This window comes from Bos indicus x Bos taurus, chromosome 12 (genome assembly GCF_003369695.1).
Source record: "Bos indicus x Bos taurus breed Angus x Brahman F1 hybrid chromosome 12, Bos_hybrid_MaternalHap_v2.0, whole genome shotgun sequence".
In the NCBI taxonomy this organism is placed as follows: Eukaryota; Metazoa; Chordata; class Mammalia; order Artiodactyla; family Bovidae; genus Bos; species Bos indicus x Bos taurus.
The window spans coordinates 31,841,156-31,858,595 of record NC_040087.1 but is presented as its reverse complement, the minus strand read 5'-3'; the positions used below and the strand labels follow the sequence as shown (position 1 = coordinate 31,858,595).

General features: G+C 51.2%; 1 protein-coding gene across 1 annotated transcript; it reads left to right on the top strand.

Moving 5' to 3' along the window:
• Positions 1–10,710: 10,710 nt before the first annotated feature.
• PDX1 (pancreatic and duodenal homeobox 1) lies at positions 10,711–16,243 on the top strand. The gene is made up of 2 exons (XM_027557087.1): positions 10,711–11,161; positions 15,242–16,243. Exons 1-2 carry the CDS (start codon positions 10,750–10,752, stop codon positions 15,685–15,687), a joined length of 858 nt encoding a protein of 285 aa, XP_027412888.1. The 5' UTR covers positions 10,711–10,749; the 3' UTR covers positions 15,688–16,243.
• Positions 16,244–17,440: the final 1,197 nt, after the last annotated feature.

Below are 17,440 nucleotides of genomic sequence, written 5' to 3'. Positions count from 1 at the left end.
TTAAGAGCTGAACGAAATTGAGTCTTTTCAAGTACATTTTTTGAGAAAAGCGAGCTTGAATTAGATGAAGGAGCCGATCTGGCCATGTGCCTACCTACTTCTTTTCAAGACCATTCCGCCACCCTTTACCTAATGTACTGGGGGGGAAAAAACCTGGTGGAAATATCACTCAACTTTGTTAACTTATTTTTTCAGCAGAAATATATTACATAAACCATCTTCAGTTCCTCCCTCTCCCCCTATCAAGCAGTAAGCGGAATCCAAGTCCCAGAATATTATAAAGAATAGATGGAGGACTTCCTTGGTGGTCCAGAGGTTAAGAATCCGCCTGCCACGCAGAGGACTCGGGTTCAATCCCTGGTCCGGAAATCCCATATGACACAGAGTAACTAAACTCTTGGATCTCAACTATTGAGCCTGTGCTCTAGAGCCCGGGAGCCACAACTGCTGACGCTGCATGCCCTAGAGAAGCCATGACAATGAGAAGCCCGTGCGCACTGCAATGAAGAGGAGGCCCCACTCGCCGCCACTAGAGAAAGCCCACGCACAGCAAAGAAGACCCAGTACAGCCACAAATAAACAAATTAATTAATAATAATAAAACAGTTTAAAAATGTATATATGTGTATAACTGAGTCACTTCACAACAGAGATTGGTGCAACGTTGTAAATCAACTACACTTCAATTTTAAAAAAGAAAGAAAAAAGGGGGAAAGATATAATGATAAGTGCTAATCAATTATTGTGCAGGGGAGAGAGAGAGAAATAGTAACTAATGAATCTTTAAAAAAAAAAAAAAAAGAGTAGATGGACTAAGATGAGTATTCTCTTTAAAAATGGCCCTGGGGCTTGAATGGGAAAGGTTCACCAAGAACCAGCAGGAGAAAGTGGGAGGTTTGAACGTTTCCCAGGAAGTACTTCTCCTTACTGAACTTCTCTAGTTATTATATCTAAGTTTGGCTACTGGTCATATAAATAAATAAAGGCAAATAGTGTCACTCCACTCTCTTGAGAAAACTCCAAATTCTGTGTAATTACAGGCCAGGCGACAGATAACACCAGGTTAGGGGCTAGAGACTGTGTTTGCTTTTTTGTTATCATCTATCACAATTTGCTGGGAAGGTAAGAAAACACTGCTGTTTATCTGGGTTCATGGCAATCTCTGACTCCAGCTTTCAGAAACCTCAAGGTTTGACTGTGACCATGTTGGCAGCGTCTAATAAATTGCTTTGTAAATGAAGCAGACAACACTGACTGATTATGTTTTACAATACGGCATTAGTAAAAAGAGAAAAAGATTTTCTTCCCCTAAGTTGAATTTTAGGTTCATATGTGTGTGCCTTTTTCCCTCTCAAAAAAAAACAATAAAAATTAGGTCAGTTTACATATATATACAAGCTAGTCCATAAAATCTGGGATGCAGAGATAAAAATGTTTTGTATGCATGGAATACAAAATGTCATGTACATTTGCTTGTGTTCAGACTTTAAGGACACGCTATGTAAGGTGTAAGAATGACAACGAAATGTGAACCAGTTGAAATTCTGAAAGCCTGGTATCCAAGCGACAACTTGGGTGTGGGTCGGAGCAGTAAAAACAGACTCAGGTGATCATTTAAGCCTCTCAGCTTCTCTGTTCCCTTCAACCATCTGAATGAATGAAGCCAGGAGAATCTCTGAGCCTGTGTTATCATGAGTTAGTTGCTGATATGAATGCCTGCATTGTAGGAGAGATGGCTCTCTTCAAACCAAGATATATTACTTGACTCTTGAGCAGAGTCACAAATATTTACATGGCAAAGAAATAAACAAGGAACACCCAAATCAAACCAGGCCCACTCCCTGCTGTTTTATTTTAGATCTTTCAGCACAGAGAGCACTTCCTGACTCTGAAGACTCAGGTGTGAACCCGGAAAGCCCTCAGAAGAGCGCACATGCAGGGTAAGGGTGGACACAGGAACGACAAGGTGACCAGAGGACCCGGATACTTAAATGAGAGTTTCACGTTTAAGCTTTACAAAGTTCATATAACTGTACAACTGCTGATGTTCTATCAGATAAAAAGAAGAAATAGGGACTTCCCTGGTGGTCCAGTGGTTAAGAATCTGCCTTGTAACGCAAAGGACACCGGTTCAATCCCTGGTCCAGGAAGATCCCTCATGCTGCTGAGCAACGAAGCCGTGTGCAACAACTAATGAGCCTGAGCCCTAGAGCCCTTGAATCACAACTACTGAGCCCATGAGCCACAACTACTGAAGCCCACACACTCTAGAGCCCCAGCTCTGCAACACAAGAAGCCACCGTAATGAAAAGCCCACAAACGGCAATGAAGAGTAGCCCCTGCTCGCCACAACTAGGGAAGGCCAGCATGCAGCAAGGAAGACCCAGCACAGCCAAAAAATAAAATAAATAAATCTTAAAAAAAAAAAAAAAAAAAAAGACCCAACAGGACGTAACTAAGCCCAGAGGCAGTGAAATATTCTTTTTTAAAAAAAAACACTGAAATTTTTTTAAAAAGTCATATATTAGATGTAAAGACCCACATTCCTTCCCATGTTTTAAAATAGTGTGTGAGTCGTTTGTGTCTGGCATGGTTCTTACCTTAGGCACTTTCTCTAGCAACCTAATCCAGTGAGAAACATTCTGTGAAAAATAATTTACTATCCAGAAAGTTTTCCTGTTTCCAAGATAAGAAAGCCTGTTCTGCCGTCCCGGGCGGGCAAGGGCTGTTTAAGTTCCTAGATAACAAAGTTGTTATTGATTCTATTATTTTTACTCTTCCTGATTCCCTGCAGTCCAAAGGGAGTTTGTTAGACTAAGAGTGATTTTTATAAAAAGGAGTAGCTGTTATTGTTGTAACTGGCCTCATTGTGACAGATGGGATCTCAGTGTTTTCTCACCGCTCTTTACTCAGGAGCCAGGAGAACAGAAAGCAAACAACCAAGAAACCAACACACTCACAGTAATCTGGACTTCTCAGAGCTGAGCCAGACCACTTGGAAATCAAACACCAGCCTCCTCCTGAATGCCCCTTTTAGCCTGTGGTTATTGACCAACCTAACATTCCCTTATCACATGTGCATGTGGGCAGAATTAAATGGAATTAGCTGCAAATTATATAAAATTCATTTACCTTTAAAGGAAGCTATTTGGCTATGTTCAGCGTAGGGAGCGTAAGGCATTAAGACACAAGTTAATGGTACCGCCTGGAGATGGATCAATCTGCTTTGGTTTTATTGTCTCCCTTTATTTGCCCTTGTGGGTTAGCTGCTGTGGCTAGAAATGCCCAGCTCAACTTCTCTGAACCCACACTGGAGCCATGTTAACACCCTAAGTAGAATCCCACTCTTTCTAAAGAGCTCAGTGTGTAAGCGAAAGTGTAATAATAAAGTAAGGTCACAATGATTCTTTCCAAATCTCTACTCAAGTAAAGAAAGAATGAATGGAGACTTCTTTGATGACCCACTGGTTACGAATCTGCCTTGTAATACAGAGGACACGGGTTTGATCCCCGGTCCCGGAACTAAGATCCCACATTCCGATGGGCAACTGAGCCCACATGCCACAATTAGCCTGAGGGCTGCAACGGAAGACCCTCCGTGATGCAACTAAGACCTGAGGCAGCTAAATAATAAAAAAAAAAGAAAAGAAAGAATGAATGTGCAAGAGAGAAAGGAAATCTATGAAAATGTTTAGGATTTGCATGTATGCTGTCCATGCAGAGATTCAAATAACATGCCTCCTGCACTGACCTGGGCTTTTTTCCATACATTTCCTCACTTTCATCTCCTGACAATCTTATGACACAGATTTTATTTGTGATTTTAATTTGAATGTCCGTGCTTCATGCTTGTTCTTTTAAGAGTATCTATAAGGAGAAGGCAATGGCACCCCACTCCAATACCCTTGCCTGGAAAATCCCATGGACGGAGGAGCCTGGTGGGCAGCCATCTATGGGGTCGCACAGGGTTGGACACAACTGAAGCGACTTAGCAGCAGCATAAGCTTCCACAGAGCAAATAAACTATAGTTTAAGTGTTTGTGGTTGCTCAGTGATGTCTGGCTCTTTGAGACCCCTATGGACTGTAGTCCGTCAGGCTCCTCTGTCCATGGGATTCTCCAGGCAAGAATACTGGAGTGGGTAGCCATTCCCTTCTCCAGGGGATCTTCCTAACCCAGGTCTTCTGTATTGCAGATGGATTCTTCACCATCTGAGCCACCAGGGAAGCCCAGGAGAATGACCCTGGATATGTTTAAAAATGCAGATTCCCAAGGCCCAAACCCACCATGTGGTTATTCAGTAGGTCGGGATTGTGCTCAGAAATGACATGTTATAAGCATCTCAGTCATTTCACACATACAGTTCGCGTATCACCCTTCCAGAAACACTGAACCTGTGTGATTTCATTGATTAGCAGCAGTCTGTACCTCTGTGAGATTTGCCTAAAGATAGAATGTTTCCATATGTAATTGGAGAAAATAAACATATTCAAATACAGATTATCTCTGCATGAGGATACATTGATAAGAGACACCTACCATGGGAAGAATTACTAAGGGGCAAACTCAGTGGGGCTGAGACCACAGTCAAACAATAAACCTTTACTTTAATCACTGCCAGAGGAGGCATGAATCAGCCTCGGGCAACCAAGACTGAGGGTCTCAGCCGTGTGTCCTGAGCCTGGAGCTGACTCTCTCATATCCCTCCCCATAGATTTCCATTTTGAAAACTTTTGTCTGCATCTTAGATTTGGGTGACAAGCAGAGGAAACACAAGGGTGTTTCTACAGCCTCACAAAGAAGACCAGGGTTGCAATGATCATCTTCATGACCTGGAGGAGGCAGAAATGAAGCAGGATTCCACCCCTGCCTCAGTCCAGAATCCTCCTCTGGAATCCTCCTCTCTTGGACCACGGGAGGGTTTCCTCTGAGTTTGTGAGAGCAGCTTAGAAATGGAAAGTGAAAGTGTTGGTCGCTCAGTCATGCCCCACTCTGCAACCCCATGGACTGTAGCCCGCATGGCTCCTCTGTCCATGGGATTCTCCAGGCAGTAATATTGGAGTGTGTTGCCATTCCCTTCTCCAGGAGATCTTCCCGACCCAGGGATCAAACCCCAGTCTCCTGCACTGCAGGCAGATTCTTTATTATCTGAGCCGCCAGGGAAGAACCATGGTGGCGAGAGAACCTTTTGTCTGCCAGAAGGGCTTAGATCCTGCGTTCTTCACCTACTGGTGGTGGGGGTGGGGGTGAGGGGTGTTCATCCCTGCACTGATATGATGGACTCAGGTCGTTCTTTCAGGTTCTCCTTGAAGAAGAAGAGGAGGAGGAATGGGAAGAAGGAGAAGGAGGAGCCCCTGCATCTCCTCAGCCCTGTTTCTCCCCATGTGATGTCTTCAGGGCTGGCTGGAGCTGGTGCCAACAGCCTCTCCCCCTCCTCTCTCCCCTTTAAGCAGAGGGCACATTACCCTAAAACACAGGCACATATCCACGCAGTGCTTCCTCTGTGTCCCTGAATACTTCTCTCCAGGCCTACCTGTCTGGGAATGTCTGCAGTCAAGGGCTCCTGGTAACAGCTCTGAGACTCTTGAGTCTGCAGCCATTACCAATAGTTAAATGCTTGAAAGTGCATGAAAGGGCTTCCCCCAGGGCTCAGCAGGTAAAGAATCCACCTGCAATACAGGAGACACAGCTTCAGTCCCTGGGTCAGGAAGATCCTCTGGAGGAGGGCATGGCAGCCCACTCCAGTGTTCTTGCCTGGGAAATCTCATGGACAGAGGAGCCTGATGGGCTTCAGTCCAGGGGGTCACAGAAAGTTGGACGTAACTGAAGTGACTGAACACAGCACAAGTGTGTGAAAAGCAATGCCAGGGAAGAAAGGAAGAGACGGACCATTTACTGAGTGCCTATGCTGCTACTGCTGCTGCTAAGTCGCATCAGTCGTGTCTGACTCTGTGCGACCCCACAGATGGCAGCCCAACAGGCTCCTCTGTCCCTGGGATTCTCCAGGCAAGAATACTGGAGTGGGTTGCCATTTCCTTCTCCAATGCATGAAAGTGAAAAGTGAAAGGGAAGTAACTCAGTCGTGTCCGACTCTTAGCGACCCCATGGACTGCAGCCCACCAGGCTCCTCCATCCATTGAGATTCTTCACTCAAGAGTACTGGAGTGGGTTGCCACTGAGTGCCTATGAATTGCCACAAACATTAGACATTTTGTCTCTTTGAAATCTCACAAAAATAATTTTTAAAATTATTATTTCCTTAGTGCTACTACACAGTAAGAGAGTGTGATGTTATTATTATATGGGTATATGTTATAGAGCACTGCCATTGTTTTCATTTCACAAATTAGGGTGTTGTGAAGTTGTATAGCTTGCCAAGGGACCTGGCTGGTGCAGAGCAGATTCAGAATACAGGTATATGCAGCTCCTAAGATTTCTATGTGATACACCAAAGTCCAAACTTGTTCACTCCTGACTTTCTGTAACTCAAAGAAATTGCAGACAGGTATAGTAAGAGCTGTATAGGTGTTTAATATTATATTTCAATAAATACTATTGAAAATATTCCTCCTTCAAACCAATAAACCAAGTGAAATGCAGAATGGTTCAGGAAAGTGTGGGTCAAGGCTTCTTTGGGCTCCAGCAGGAACGTGGGGGTAAGGAAAGGCTCCCAGGAGAACAAAGGATCAGTGAGGAAACGGTGAGGCAGGGAGCAGGGAGCTAAGAAAGGGAAGCTCAGTGAAGGCAAGAAGCTGGTTATCCAGGACTAAGATGAGAAGAGAAATGAAAGGCCTGGGGTTTCTAGAGACTGCACATTGGGATGACAGAGCACAGATGGCAGCCTGGGTGACAGCAGGCCAGAGGGGAGAGCCCAGAGCTGCAGGGCTGGCCACAGGGGTGCTGGATAGAGGAGGGGTGAGCTTAGGCCCTTTGGAACACTTGCCTTTCAGCTGCAGAGTACACTGACTGCCTCAGAAGGATGAAACAAAAACAGGAGGAATTAAAAAAAAAAAAAAAAAACAGGAGGAATTAAAAAAAAACAGGAGGAAAGGGCTGGTGTCTGGGGGGGGCGGGGAGGGGCACCAAGCCCAGTCCTAGGTCACAGCCCACCCCCCATATGCCCATTCCACTCTTCCCATATCATAAAGAGAGCCCGTGACATAGGGAACAAGACAACTGTCCAATTAAATTAGACCTTCAGGCTGTATTTACTAGACATTTGGGCTTTCCTAGTGACTCAGATGGTAAAGAATCTGCCTGTAATACAGGAGACCTGGTTTGATGTCTGGGTTGGGAAGATCCCCTGGAGAAGAGAATGGCTACCCACTTCAGTATTCTTGTCTGGAGAATCCCATGGACAGAGAAGCCTGGTGGGCTACAGTCCATGGGGCCGCAGAGAGTCAGACACGACTGAACAACTAACACTTCACTAGATATTTAGAGTGGTAAACTGACTGAATTATCTGGAAAATAATTTCAACTCTCCACTGAATTATGCTTGATTGCTTTGCCCTAGCAATCAATGGGCAAAACTTCAGAGTCTGGGGTCCTTTTTCCTGAAAGAGTTAGGTTTTCCTTGGCCCCTCTCAGACCTGGGTACCAGAGTCTGAGGAAACCCTGGAGTAGGAAGGAAGAATAATGGACCTGGGGGAAAAAACACTGGCTCATCTACCCAAAATCAAGGTACATTATGGAAGGAATGTCCTCATCTCATAGAGGACATCCTCTGCTTTAGTGCTTCACCTCCGGGTATCATTTAATAGCAAGACAACTATAAGGAATACACTGTAACAAATTAAATTGCACACAAATACATCACAAACGCACCCTCCGAGCTAAATGATGACCATATATTGTTTTCCCTTTATAATGAAATACAATGGCTTAAAAATTCTCATCGCCAAACCAAATTCATCCTTTGGCACGCTTGTGAAAACAGCGAGGAAGACTCAGTCACTGATGGAAGGACAAGGTGACCTCCGTTCGCAAGCCGGGCCTCGGGAAGTGGGGAAGAGGGGAGGCGAGGACCGCCAGTATCAGCCATCAGGACGTCCTGCTAATAAACGACTTTTTCACTGTCCACACTTTAATTGGTTTACAGCCTTTTCTGTTTATTTATCCATAAGAGCTGCTGCTAAATGGCTCGAGAAGGCGCTCGCCTAATGGCTCGGTATCGCTGCCGGGGCTGTGGGAGGCGAAAGGGGCGCGGGCGTCAGCGGGAGTGAGAGCGGAAATGCATTTCACCTTTAATGGACTTGGCGCTTTTATGACACCCTGAGCTCGGTCCACAGAAGAAACACAACGCACCACCCAGCTCGGTGGCGAGGATCTGTATAAGCCTGATAATCAGGCGATCCCCAAATCTTCTTACCTTGTCCCACCTAATAACAACAAACGGCCGTCTGACCTCGGGTTCTCGGGCCATTTCTTTGGGCAGCCACCAGCAGCAGCAGCAGAAAACGCTTACTGTGGGAGCGGGAAGGTGCGGGCGGCCCACCTTCAGCCCTACCGTCCCCTCCCCAAGTTTGGCGGCGGTGGTCCTGCCCCCCTTCCCCCTCCCCCCCCCCCCCCCCCGGATTCCCGGATTTTGCCAGCAAGCGCAGGGGGCGGGTTGGCTTTCTGCTGAGTGCCCCTTTCCTTTCTGCAGGACCGAGCAAAAATATTAAATGGGAGCAAATGAAGCATCGAAATGGAGACCAATTTACAGAAATGTGCAATTAGACGAGAAGTGCAAAGTAAACACGTTGGGGAGGGGAGAGGCGGAGAGGGAGAGAGCCGGGGGAGGCGGGCGGCAGCTGAGAGGGAGGCGGGGGCTGCCGTGCGGAGTAGGGGGGCTGAGGAGGGGGCGAGCGAGAGGAGGAGCGGGGAGGGAAAAGGTGCCCGATCTTTGTCCCAAGCGGTGCTGCCGCCTGCTCATAACCACGTCGCCAAGTCAACCCGCGGCGACCGAGCCGATTATCTCCGAGGGTCAACACGCGGCGGCCCGGCCACCCCTCCGGCCCTGCCCTCCGGATCGATGTGGTCGCTCGAGGCCGGCGATAGCGGGTCCTCCGCGGACGCCGGGAACAATGGACTCATTGACGCGGGCGCGGAGAGATTAGGGGCGCGGGTCCCACGGCCTTTCGCTCCCCTGCTCCCTCGGACTACAGGTGGCCCTTTTCCCTGAAGAAATCGCCGGAACTGCCCCCCACTGCCCGCCGCTCTCAGTCGGTGAGAGGGGCGCTCGGAGGGCCCCGGAGCGGCGCGAGTGCCCACCCTCGGGCGGACCCCTCGGTGCCCAGCTCTTACTCACCCCAGTACAGATGACGCCCGCACCAACATCTCACCGCAGAAGGAATCTGCCGAAAAGTTCAGATCCCCAACTAGGTTTTGCTTTTTAATGAAAACGAGGCATATTTCGGGGTAGCGCACGCACTGCCTACGCATTCGTGTGCTTTCCACCAGTCTGTTAAAATCTGGTCAAACCTGGTAAAGGACTGGACGCAGTCTGCTGTTTAGGAAAGTCGGTGCAGTGATTTTCTCTTGCTGGTTCCTGGTGGTCCACCCTCTCTCTTGCCCAGGCTTCTCTGCAAAGGGGTCCGGGGTTTCTAAAACCCGCCTGGCGGTTGGAAGACTACGGCCCTTTCGTTAGGACGCTCAGAATGCCCAGGGCGAAGGGGTCGGTGGCGTGGGTCCGAGGTTTGGTGCCAATGCGACCTCGAGATAGTCCGTGAGCACCACTGGTTTCCAAAAAGCGAAAAAGTGTCTCTATTCAGTGAGGACCCCAGAGTGCTTTCCGAGCACTCCCCTCCCGGGCGTACCTTGTTTCCATCCGACCCAGGAGTCGACTCTCTGCAGCCGCCCAACTCCCGCCAGGTCTCGGGATTCCTGGGGGCCTAGCAGATCTGGAAACAAGGTGCCAGCCCCCTCCCCCAGCCAGACACAAGAAGGGCTGCAACGTCGTTTCCCCCTTGCCCCAGTAGGAACCTGCATTCTGAGTTGACCAAATGACCCTCAGTTCCCCCAAATCAAAAATTAACAGTGCCTTTCAATTAAAAAAAGTTTAAGCCATTGTGAATGCTTCTGAAGTTATAGTTTACACTCCAGAAATCCCCAGAGCACAACCATAGGCAAAAACACACTGCGAATCCTGGATCTTTATGTGTAAGCTCACTGACATCACTCATGATTGTGTACAAATTGCACAAATAAAACAGAACCAAGGGCTTCTGACCTGTAGAGCTGAGGTCTGTGCATTTTTTTGGACCATATTCCCAAACAATATTTTTAAAGTCTGTTTACAACCTCAACATGTGTATACTTGTAAATTATATCAATGAACTAATATGTACAGTATGAAACATACAAGGAAAAACAGACTTTATGATGAAATATATTTCTATAAACGAATAGAAGTTCCTGCCCCACTTTGAATGTTCATTCCGGCCCCACTTTGGCACTGTCCTTTCAAGTGTGTGCAGGAAACCGAGCCGAAGGAGAAACGGAAACATCCAGGGGGCTCGTGGGGACCCGGGTCTGGCTTCTTAAGGCCGCGGGCCAGGCCAATAATGGCCTCAGGCAGAGCCACGTGGGGCACAGCGGAGCCTATGGCGCGGCGGCCGCCCGCCCGTCCCGCCGGCCCCGGGTGCCCTCCGCGAGCCGCGCCGAGCTGTCAAAGCTGCAGGGGTGGCGCCGGGAGTGCCAGCGCCGCGCAGCTCCAAGTCCCCGGCCACAGCTCGTTCTCCCGGGTCCCCAAGCCCGGGCGGCAGCCATGAACCGAGAGGAACAGTACTACGCGGCCACGCAGCTGTACAAGGACCCCTGCGCGTTCCAGCGGGGCCCGGCGCCCGACTTCAGCGCCAGCCCCCCTGCGTGCCTGTACATGGGCCGCCAGCCCCCGCCGCCGCCGCCGCCGCCGCCGCCGTTCCCCGGAGCCCTGGGCGCGCTGGAGCAGGGCAGCCCCCCGGACATCTCCCCGTACGAGGTGCCTCCGCTAGCCGACGACCCCGCGATGGCGCACCTCCACCACCACCTCCCGGCTCAGCTCGCGCTCGCCCACCCGCCGGCTGGGCCTTTTCAGGATGGAGCCGACCCGGGCGCCCTGGAGGAGCCCGGCAGCGTCCAGCTGCCTTTCCCGTGGATGAAGTCTACGAAGGCTCACGCGTGGAAAGGCCAGTGGGCAGGTGAGTCTGGCCCCCTCAGCCGCTCTGTCCTCACCCCGCTCTCTGTTCGACTGCCCCTGTCTCCAAGAGCTTCCCAAGACCCTCTCTCTGTCTGTGACCCCAGCCCCCCACCCCGGATAACCTAGAGTCGCACTAAACCATAGGGGAGCTAACAAGGCCATATTGAACAGAAGCTTTTTTTTTTTTTCTGGCTCAATCTGGAGCGGCCTTTACTCAGCGCTCTTCCTGGGAGTTTAAACCCCTTCCTTCCCTGTCCACTGAACACCAGGAGCCCGCGCTTCCTGACAGCCTAGGTCTGGCCGAGTTCAAGGCTTCGGACCTTCCAATCCTTGTCCAGCGGGGAGCCCCCCAGCCCAGGACTCCTGGAGTGCCGTCGGGGGAACCGAGCGGGGCTCTGGGATGCTCCGGACCCGGGCTTCAGAGCCCTGGCCTCCTTCTCGCTCTGAATTCCACTCCCCCCACCCCCTTACTGGCGGCTTCTGTGAAGCAAGCCAGACCATCTCAGGGGCACCTAGTAGGTGCAGAGAAGCAAGGGAAGAAAACTGTAGCCAGGCGTGCAGAGGTGTCCAGAGGCCAGGGCTGGGCCGGGAGGGGACTCACCGCAAGGCCGGGGACTGGCCACTCACCCCCGATGGAGAGGCATGGGGAAGTTCACTTACTTTTGAACAAACACAGGCTGCTTCCCAGCAAGGCAGTTTGAGGAGGGAGATGCCCTCCTGGCACAGGCGGCTTGGGAGGCCCCTAGCGCTGGCCGGTACTGGAAAGTCGGCCCGAAGCCGCCCCCACGTCCCTTCCAGGCCCGACCCGGCGGCAGCGAGTTCCGGCCGCGCGGCCTGCACCGCCGGCACCGCGTGACCGCTACCGTGCGGAAGCCCCTTCCAGGCTCACCTGCACTGCAAGTCGTGGACTTTTCTCCTCCTCCCAGCTAACTGTCGGGAGTCGGGGGACGAGGCTGCAGGTGCCCCCACCCCGGAATCCTCGGCCCCTAGTCTGCCCGGCCTGACTGACCTGACTGTGAGCTGGCGAAGCCAGGCGGGTCTTTGGGGGATCCGGGCTTGCCCAGGGTCCCCGGGGCTCGCCTCTCTCAACCTTTCTCCCGAAGGTTCCGTGGGGTCTCAGGCAAGTCCTGAGGCAGGACAGGGTCCAAACTCAGGCTGCAATCTTCCCCCGCGCCAACCAAATCCGGGACGGACCCTTATCCTGCCTGCGCGAAGTTTCGCCAAAGGCCTCAGAGCCTTGGAAAATTCGGGGTTCTCGGGAGGCGGGAAGCCGGCGAGCATGGACCTGGACGGGAAGTCCAGGAGCCGCCTGGCGCACTGGGGACGCGTTTCTCCAATTCCTGGCCCTCCTCCTCAGCTTCCTCAGGAAAAATTCGAGGGAAGTTCTGAAAAAGCCTTTCTGAGGTGGGGTAACTTCCCCACCTCCTGGACTCCTGTGGACGGAAGGGGTCACAGTGTAAAACCTGAAGGAAAGATAGCAGCGGGGGTGATGGGGGGAGCTCTGGAAGGATGACATTCCTGGATTGGAGGACTAAGGTCAGAGAGACCTGTGCCAGCGGGCCCTCCGACCTGGGGGAGGGCCCCCCTCCAGCCAGGATGCTGCTGCACCAGCTCAGTCCTCCCTGGAAACTCTGAAGGAACCCAAATTCAAGGTCTGTGACCCCTGCCTGGCTGCTCCTAGAGGGGCTTCACGCCCCTGGGGAGAAAGAAGCGACGCAAAGGGCTTTTATTCACAGATCAATCGGGTATGATTATTAATAACAATAGGAACTTCCAAAACCTTCAACCTAAAAAAGGAACTACATCCACCTCACTGGTGGGCTTGCCCCTAAATACCGTCCCACCCTCCGTGCCTCAGAGAAAGGTACAAACTGACCTCTTCCCTTTTCTGACCACCAGCAGCCTCCATCCAACACCTTCATGTTCACTCAGTCACTCAGTTGTGTCCGACTCTGCAACCCCACCGGCTGTAGCCCGCCAGGCTCCTCTGTCCGTGGGATTCTCCAGGCAAGAATACTGGAGTGGGTAGACATGTCCTCCCCTAGGGGATCCTCCCAACCCAGGGATCAACCCCTCATCACTGGCAGGCGGATTCTTCACCGCGGAGTCACTGCGGGAAGCCCATCCTACACCAGGGTCCCTGAGTTAGTGGGCCCTTCGGAGCCTCTTAGAGCACTGCGGTGAGGCTGGTGAAAACGGGCCCAAGCCCTTCAAGATTGCGGGTTGAATTTACGGACTCTGAAGGAACTTTTTAGATGTTCTTTTTTTTTAATATATTTTTTTAATTGGAGGATAATTGCTTTACAATATTGTGCTGGTCTCTGCCATACATCAAAATGGCTTCCTCATTTTTCTCGAAAACCAAGAAAGGCTTGAAGTGTTAAGATTCTGAGATGTCCCCAGCAAGCAGGACTCCGCTGACTCAGACCTGAGCCTACTCCTTGGCTTCTGAGCACCCCCTTTCAGTCTGGGGGAAAACCCCAGCGGGTTGTACAGGGTGGTTAACCCTCCTAGCAAACACACACACTAGCTTTTCAACTCTAGCGGACAGGCATAGGAGAAATGTCTGCTCTACGAAGGAAATGATGACTTTGGCCTGTTCCTGGTGTTCTGGTGGAACCCACAGCCCCAGAGTCCACAGCCCTGGCGCAGCTGGTGTCTCATCCAGAAAGGAAAATATTAGGACTTGGAGGCTCGCAGCCGCGGTGAGCTGCGCTAATCCACCGGGCTGGGCCTGGCTGTTTCTTCTTTGGCCTGGGGTTCCTCTACCACCCACCACTGCCACCTCCCCAGTGGGGTACCCAGATCCCCAGTAGGGGGTCAGGCCTGAGCCTCCCCTCCCAAGGAGTCTCTCCTCTCATTTCTGCCAGTATTTCAGGCCCTGGATGCAGAGGCTGGGGCTGATGACAGTGACCATCCCTCGGGCTCAGAATGGTTCCCCTTCTGATCCAGGGCAGGGGCCCAGCTGAGATCAGAACAACAAATGCAGAGAATCTAACAGCTCTTGAGTTGGTGCTGATCACAACAACATAACTCTATAGAGAGATATGTGATATAACATATGAGATACAACAATACATGTCATAACCTCCGGATTCTTATTAGCTCAAGGTCTTTCCAACTGAAGGGTGCATCCATTTGTTGGTGAAATTCATTTACTGTGTTGAGACCTCTTTATTTATTTTTTAATGAACTAGTAAACTCCAGAATGTGCCCACAATGTGGGAGACCTGGGTTTGATCTCTGGGTTGGGAAGATCTCCTGGAGCAGGGCATGGCAACCCACTCCAGTATTCTTGCCTGGAAAATCCTCATGGACAGAGGAAACTGGTGGGCCCCAGGCCATGGGGTCACAAAGAGTTGGACATGACTAAGCACAACCCAGTAAACAATAGGGAAAATTAGACAGCATCATATGTGGTAAAGTTTGGTTTAATGTCCTAGATATTTTATATGTCAATTATATATCAGTGTGTGAATTGATTTGAAATACATTTCTTACTACAAGTCGTCATCAGAAAGGTTTTTTAAGTCCTTATTTAAAGACATTTTTTGCCTTTGTAGAATCCAGTTCCTTTAGATTCTTATTATGTGCATTTTGGGCTTCCCTGGGAACTCAGACAGTAAAGAATCTGCCTGCAATGCAAGAGACCCGGGTTTGATCCCTGGGTCGGGAAGGGAAGATCCCTTGGAGAAGGGAATGGCAACCCACTCCAGTATTCTTACCTGGGAAACTCCGTGAATAGAGCATCCTGGTGGGCTACTGTCTGTGGGGTTGGACAGGACTCTGCCACTAACACTTTCACTTTTTCACTCTGTGCATTTTAATCAGCATCAACCCAAACAGGGTGATTCTAGAACCACTGGTTGTTAGAGCCACTGGGAGATAAAGGACCTCCAAGAAAAGCCTTACTAGTAAAGGCCTTTGAGCCCCAGACTGTACTCATGGATAGATGGTTGGACCTCTGCGGCCAGAGCGGCTGGGAAAGGGCCAGAGCCGAAGGATCGGGCTGCAAGGGTGGGAGCAGGCGGCAGGAGCCAGGGGTGGAGGGGCCCACATTCACGTGCGGTGTCGCCCGCAGGCGGTGCCTACGCAGCAGAGCCGGAGGAGAACAAGCGGACACGCACCGCCTACACCCGCGCGCAGCTGCTAGAGCTGGAGAAGGAGTTCCTTTTCAACAAATACATCTCCAGGCCGCGCCGCGTGGAGCTGGCCGTCATGCTGAACTTGACCGAGAGGCACATTAAGATCTGGTTCCAAAACCGCCGCATGAAGTGGAAGAAGGAGGAGGACAAGAAGCGCAGCTGCGGACCCCCGGCGGCGGGAGGTGGGGACGCGGAGCCCGAGCAGGACTGCGCGGTGACTTCGGGCGAGGAGCTGCTAGCGCTGCCGCCCCCGCCGCCACCTGGGGGTGCCGTGCCGCCCGCGGGCCCCTCCGCCGCCCGAGAGGGCCGCCTGCCGCCAGGCCTTAGCGCATCGCCGCAGCCTTCCAGTGTCGCGCCCCTGCGACCGCAAGAATCTCGGTGAGAGACTCGCCCAGGCGGTAGGAGCGGACCCAGGACCCCGGGTGTGACCACCGGTCCAGGCTGCAGGGGAGAACCCGGGGGTTCTGAGGCGCCCATGACCACTGGGAAGCCGTGGGGAGACGCTGCTCCCCTCCCCCTGGAGAAGAGACGTTCTCTGTAATGTCCGGGGCCCCTTCGTGTGAAACTGCTGGGACTGGCAACGTCTGGGCTGTTGAACCTCTTTTTAGAGAAGCCAACTCTTCAAAAAGACCATAAAAAATATACAGATAGGAACCTTGCCCCAACACAAGCAGGCGAGCCGGCTGGAGCCCCTTCATCTGCCCGGAAACAGAGCCATTTTTACTCTAAAGGTCCCTCTGCCTTTACCTTTAGAAATAACTTAAAGGAAACATCCGAGGTTTCAAAGACCTAGTGAAATGGATGCCCGTTTCCTCCTCTTCTCTTTTAATCTTTTCATCAGAACCAGGCACCTCACTGCACATCCTTCGGACTCACTTCTTTTCTCTGAAGAAGAGACCGCCTCCAAGGGGTCGCTGGGTAGCAGCAGGGCTAGGGGGTAGGGGTAACCCCATTGTTCCTATGTACAACCCATCCCTCCCCCCCCCCCCCCCCCGCCCCCGTTGGTGAGGTGGGAGGGACCTGGAGGTCTGGGGGAGAAAGAGGCCCCCTGATCAACTGCTGAACAGAGATACGTGGGTGTGCATTTAGTTCCTGGTCTCTTGGCAGGGAAGACTGCGGAGGTAAGCAGGGGGGCCTGATTCACCTTGGAAACTATGGAGAGTGTGATTTCCACATCCTCAGAGATGATGAAAGCTTATGTGGTTGGGGAGCTTGGGGGGAAAAAATGGCTATTTTTATTTAAAGTTTTTAAATTACCTCACAGTTCACAGGTCTGTGGTTTCCAGGTCAGTTGGTTGTTTCAGGGTCTGGGTCTCGTGTTCAGGTGATGTTTGTGGGAAACGATAAATAAATACAGATAATTGGGAAGAGATCATGACTGATTCCCCTTGCTTTGTATCAAACCCGTTTTGTGGAGCAATGATTCCAGTTCATTAAAAAAAAATTAAAGCAGCATATTTTCTTTGGCACTAACCAGAGAAAAGTCAGTAATTAAGACACCACCTTTGGGTTATGAGGTTGAGAAAGCCTATCAGTGGGTGGATTTTCAGATTTATTTTAAAGTTAGGAGTCACTTTTTTTTTATTTTTTTATTTTATTTATGGCTCTGCAGGCTCTTCATGCTGCCTGGGCTTTTCTCTAGCTGCGGCTAGCAGGGGCTGCTCTCCAGTGGGGGCGGCGTGGGCTTCTCACCGCGGTGGCTCCTCTTGTTGCGGAGCATGGGCTCTGGTGCCCACAGACCTCAGTTCTGCGGCTCCCGGGCTCGAGAGCCCCGGCCCAGTGGCTGTGATGCATGGGCTCAGCTGCTCTGCCACGTGCGGTCTTCCCAGACCAGGGGTGGAACTCGCGTCCCCTGCTTTGGCAGGGGGGCGATTTTTTACCATTGAGCCGCCAGGAAAGCCCTCAGGCGTATTTTAGACTAGTTTTCCACGCTCCTATCTGGTGAGAGAGGCCTGGGAGCCGGGAGTCCTCAGCCACAGTGCTTGCTCTGCCATCAAAAGCTCTGGGGCCTCTAGCGAGCGCCTGCCCCTCCCTCAGTCGTGTCTGACTCTTTGCCCACCAGGCTCCTCTGTCCATGGGATTTCCCAGGCAAGATTACTGGAGGACTCACTTCTGAAGATGAATTAATTTCTTAG

Excerpts from the sequence above, each read along its gene's own strand:
- PDX1 (XM_027557087.1), top strand. The coding sequence starts at position 10,750 with ATGAACCGAGAGGAACAGTACTACGCGGCCACGCAGCTGTACAAGGAC. Across the intron at positions 11,162-15,241 it reads GTGGAAAGGCCAGTGGGCAG|GCGGTGCCTACGCAGCAGAG; the intron begins GTGAGTCTGGCC and ends TGTCGCCCGCAG.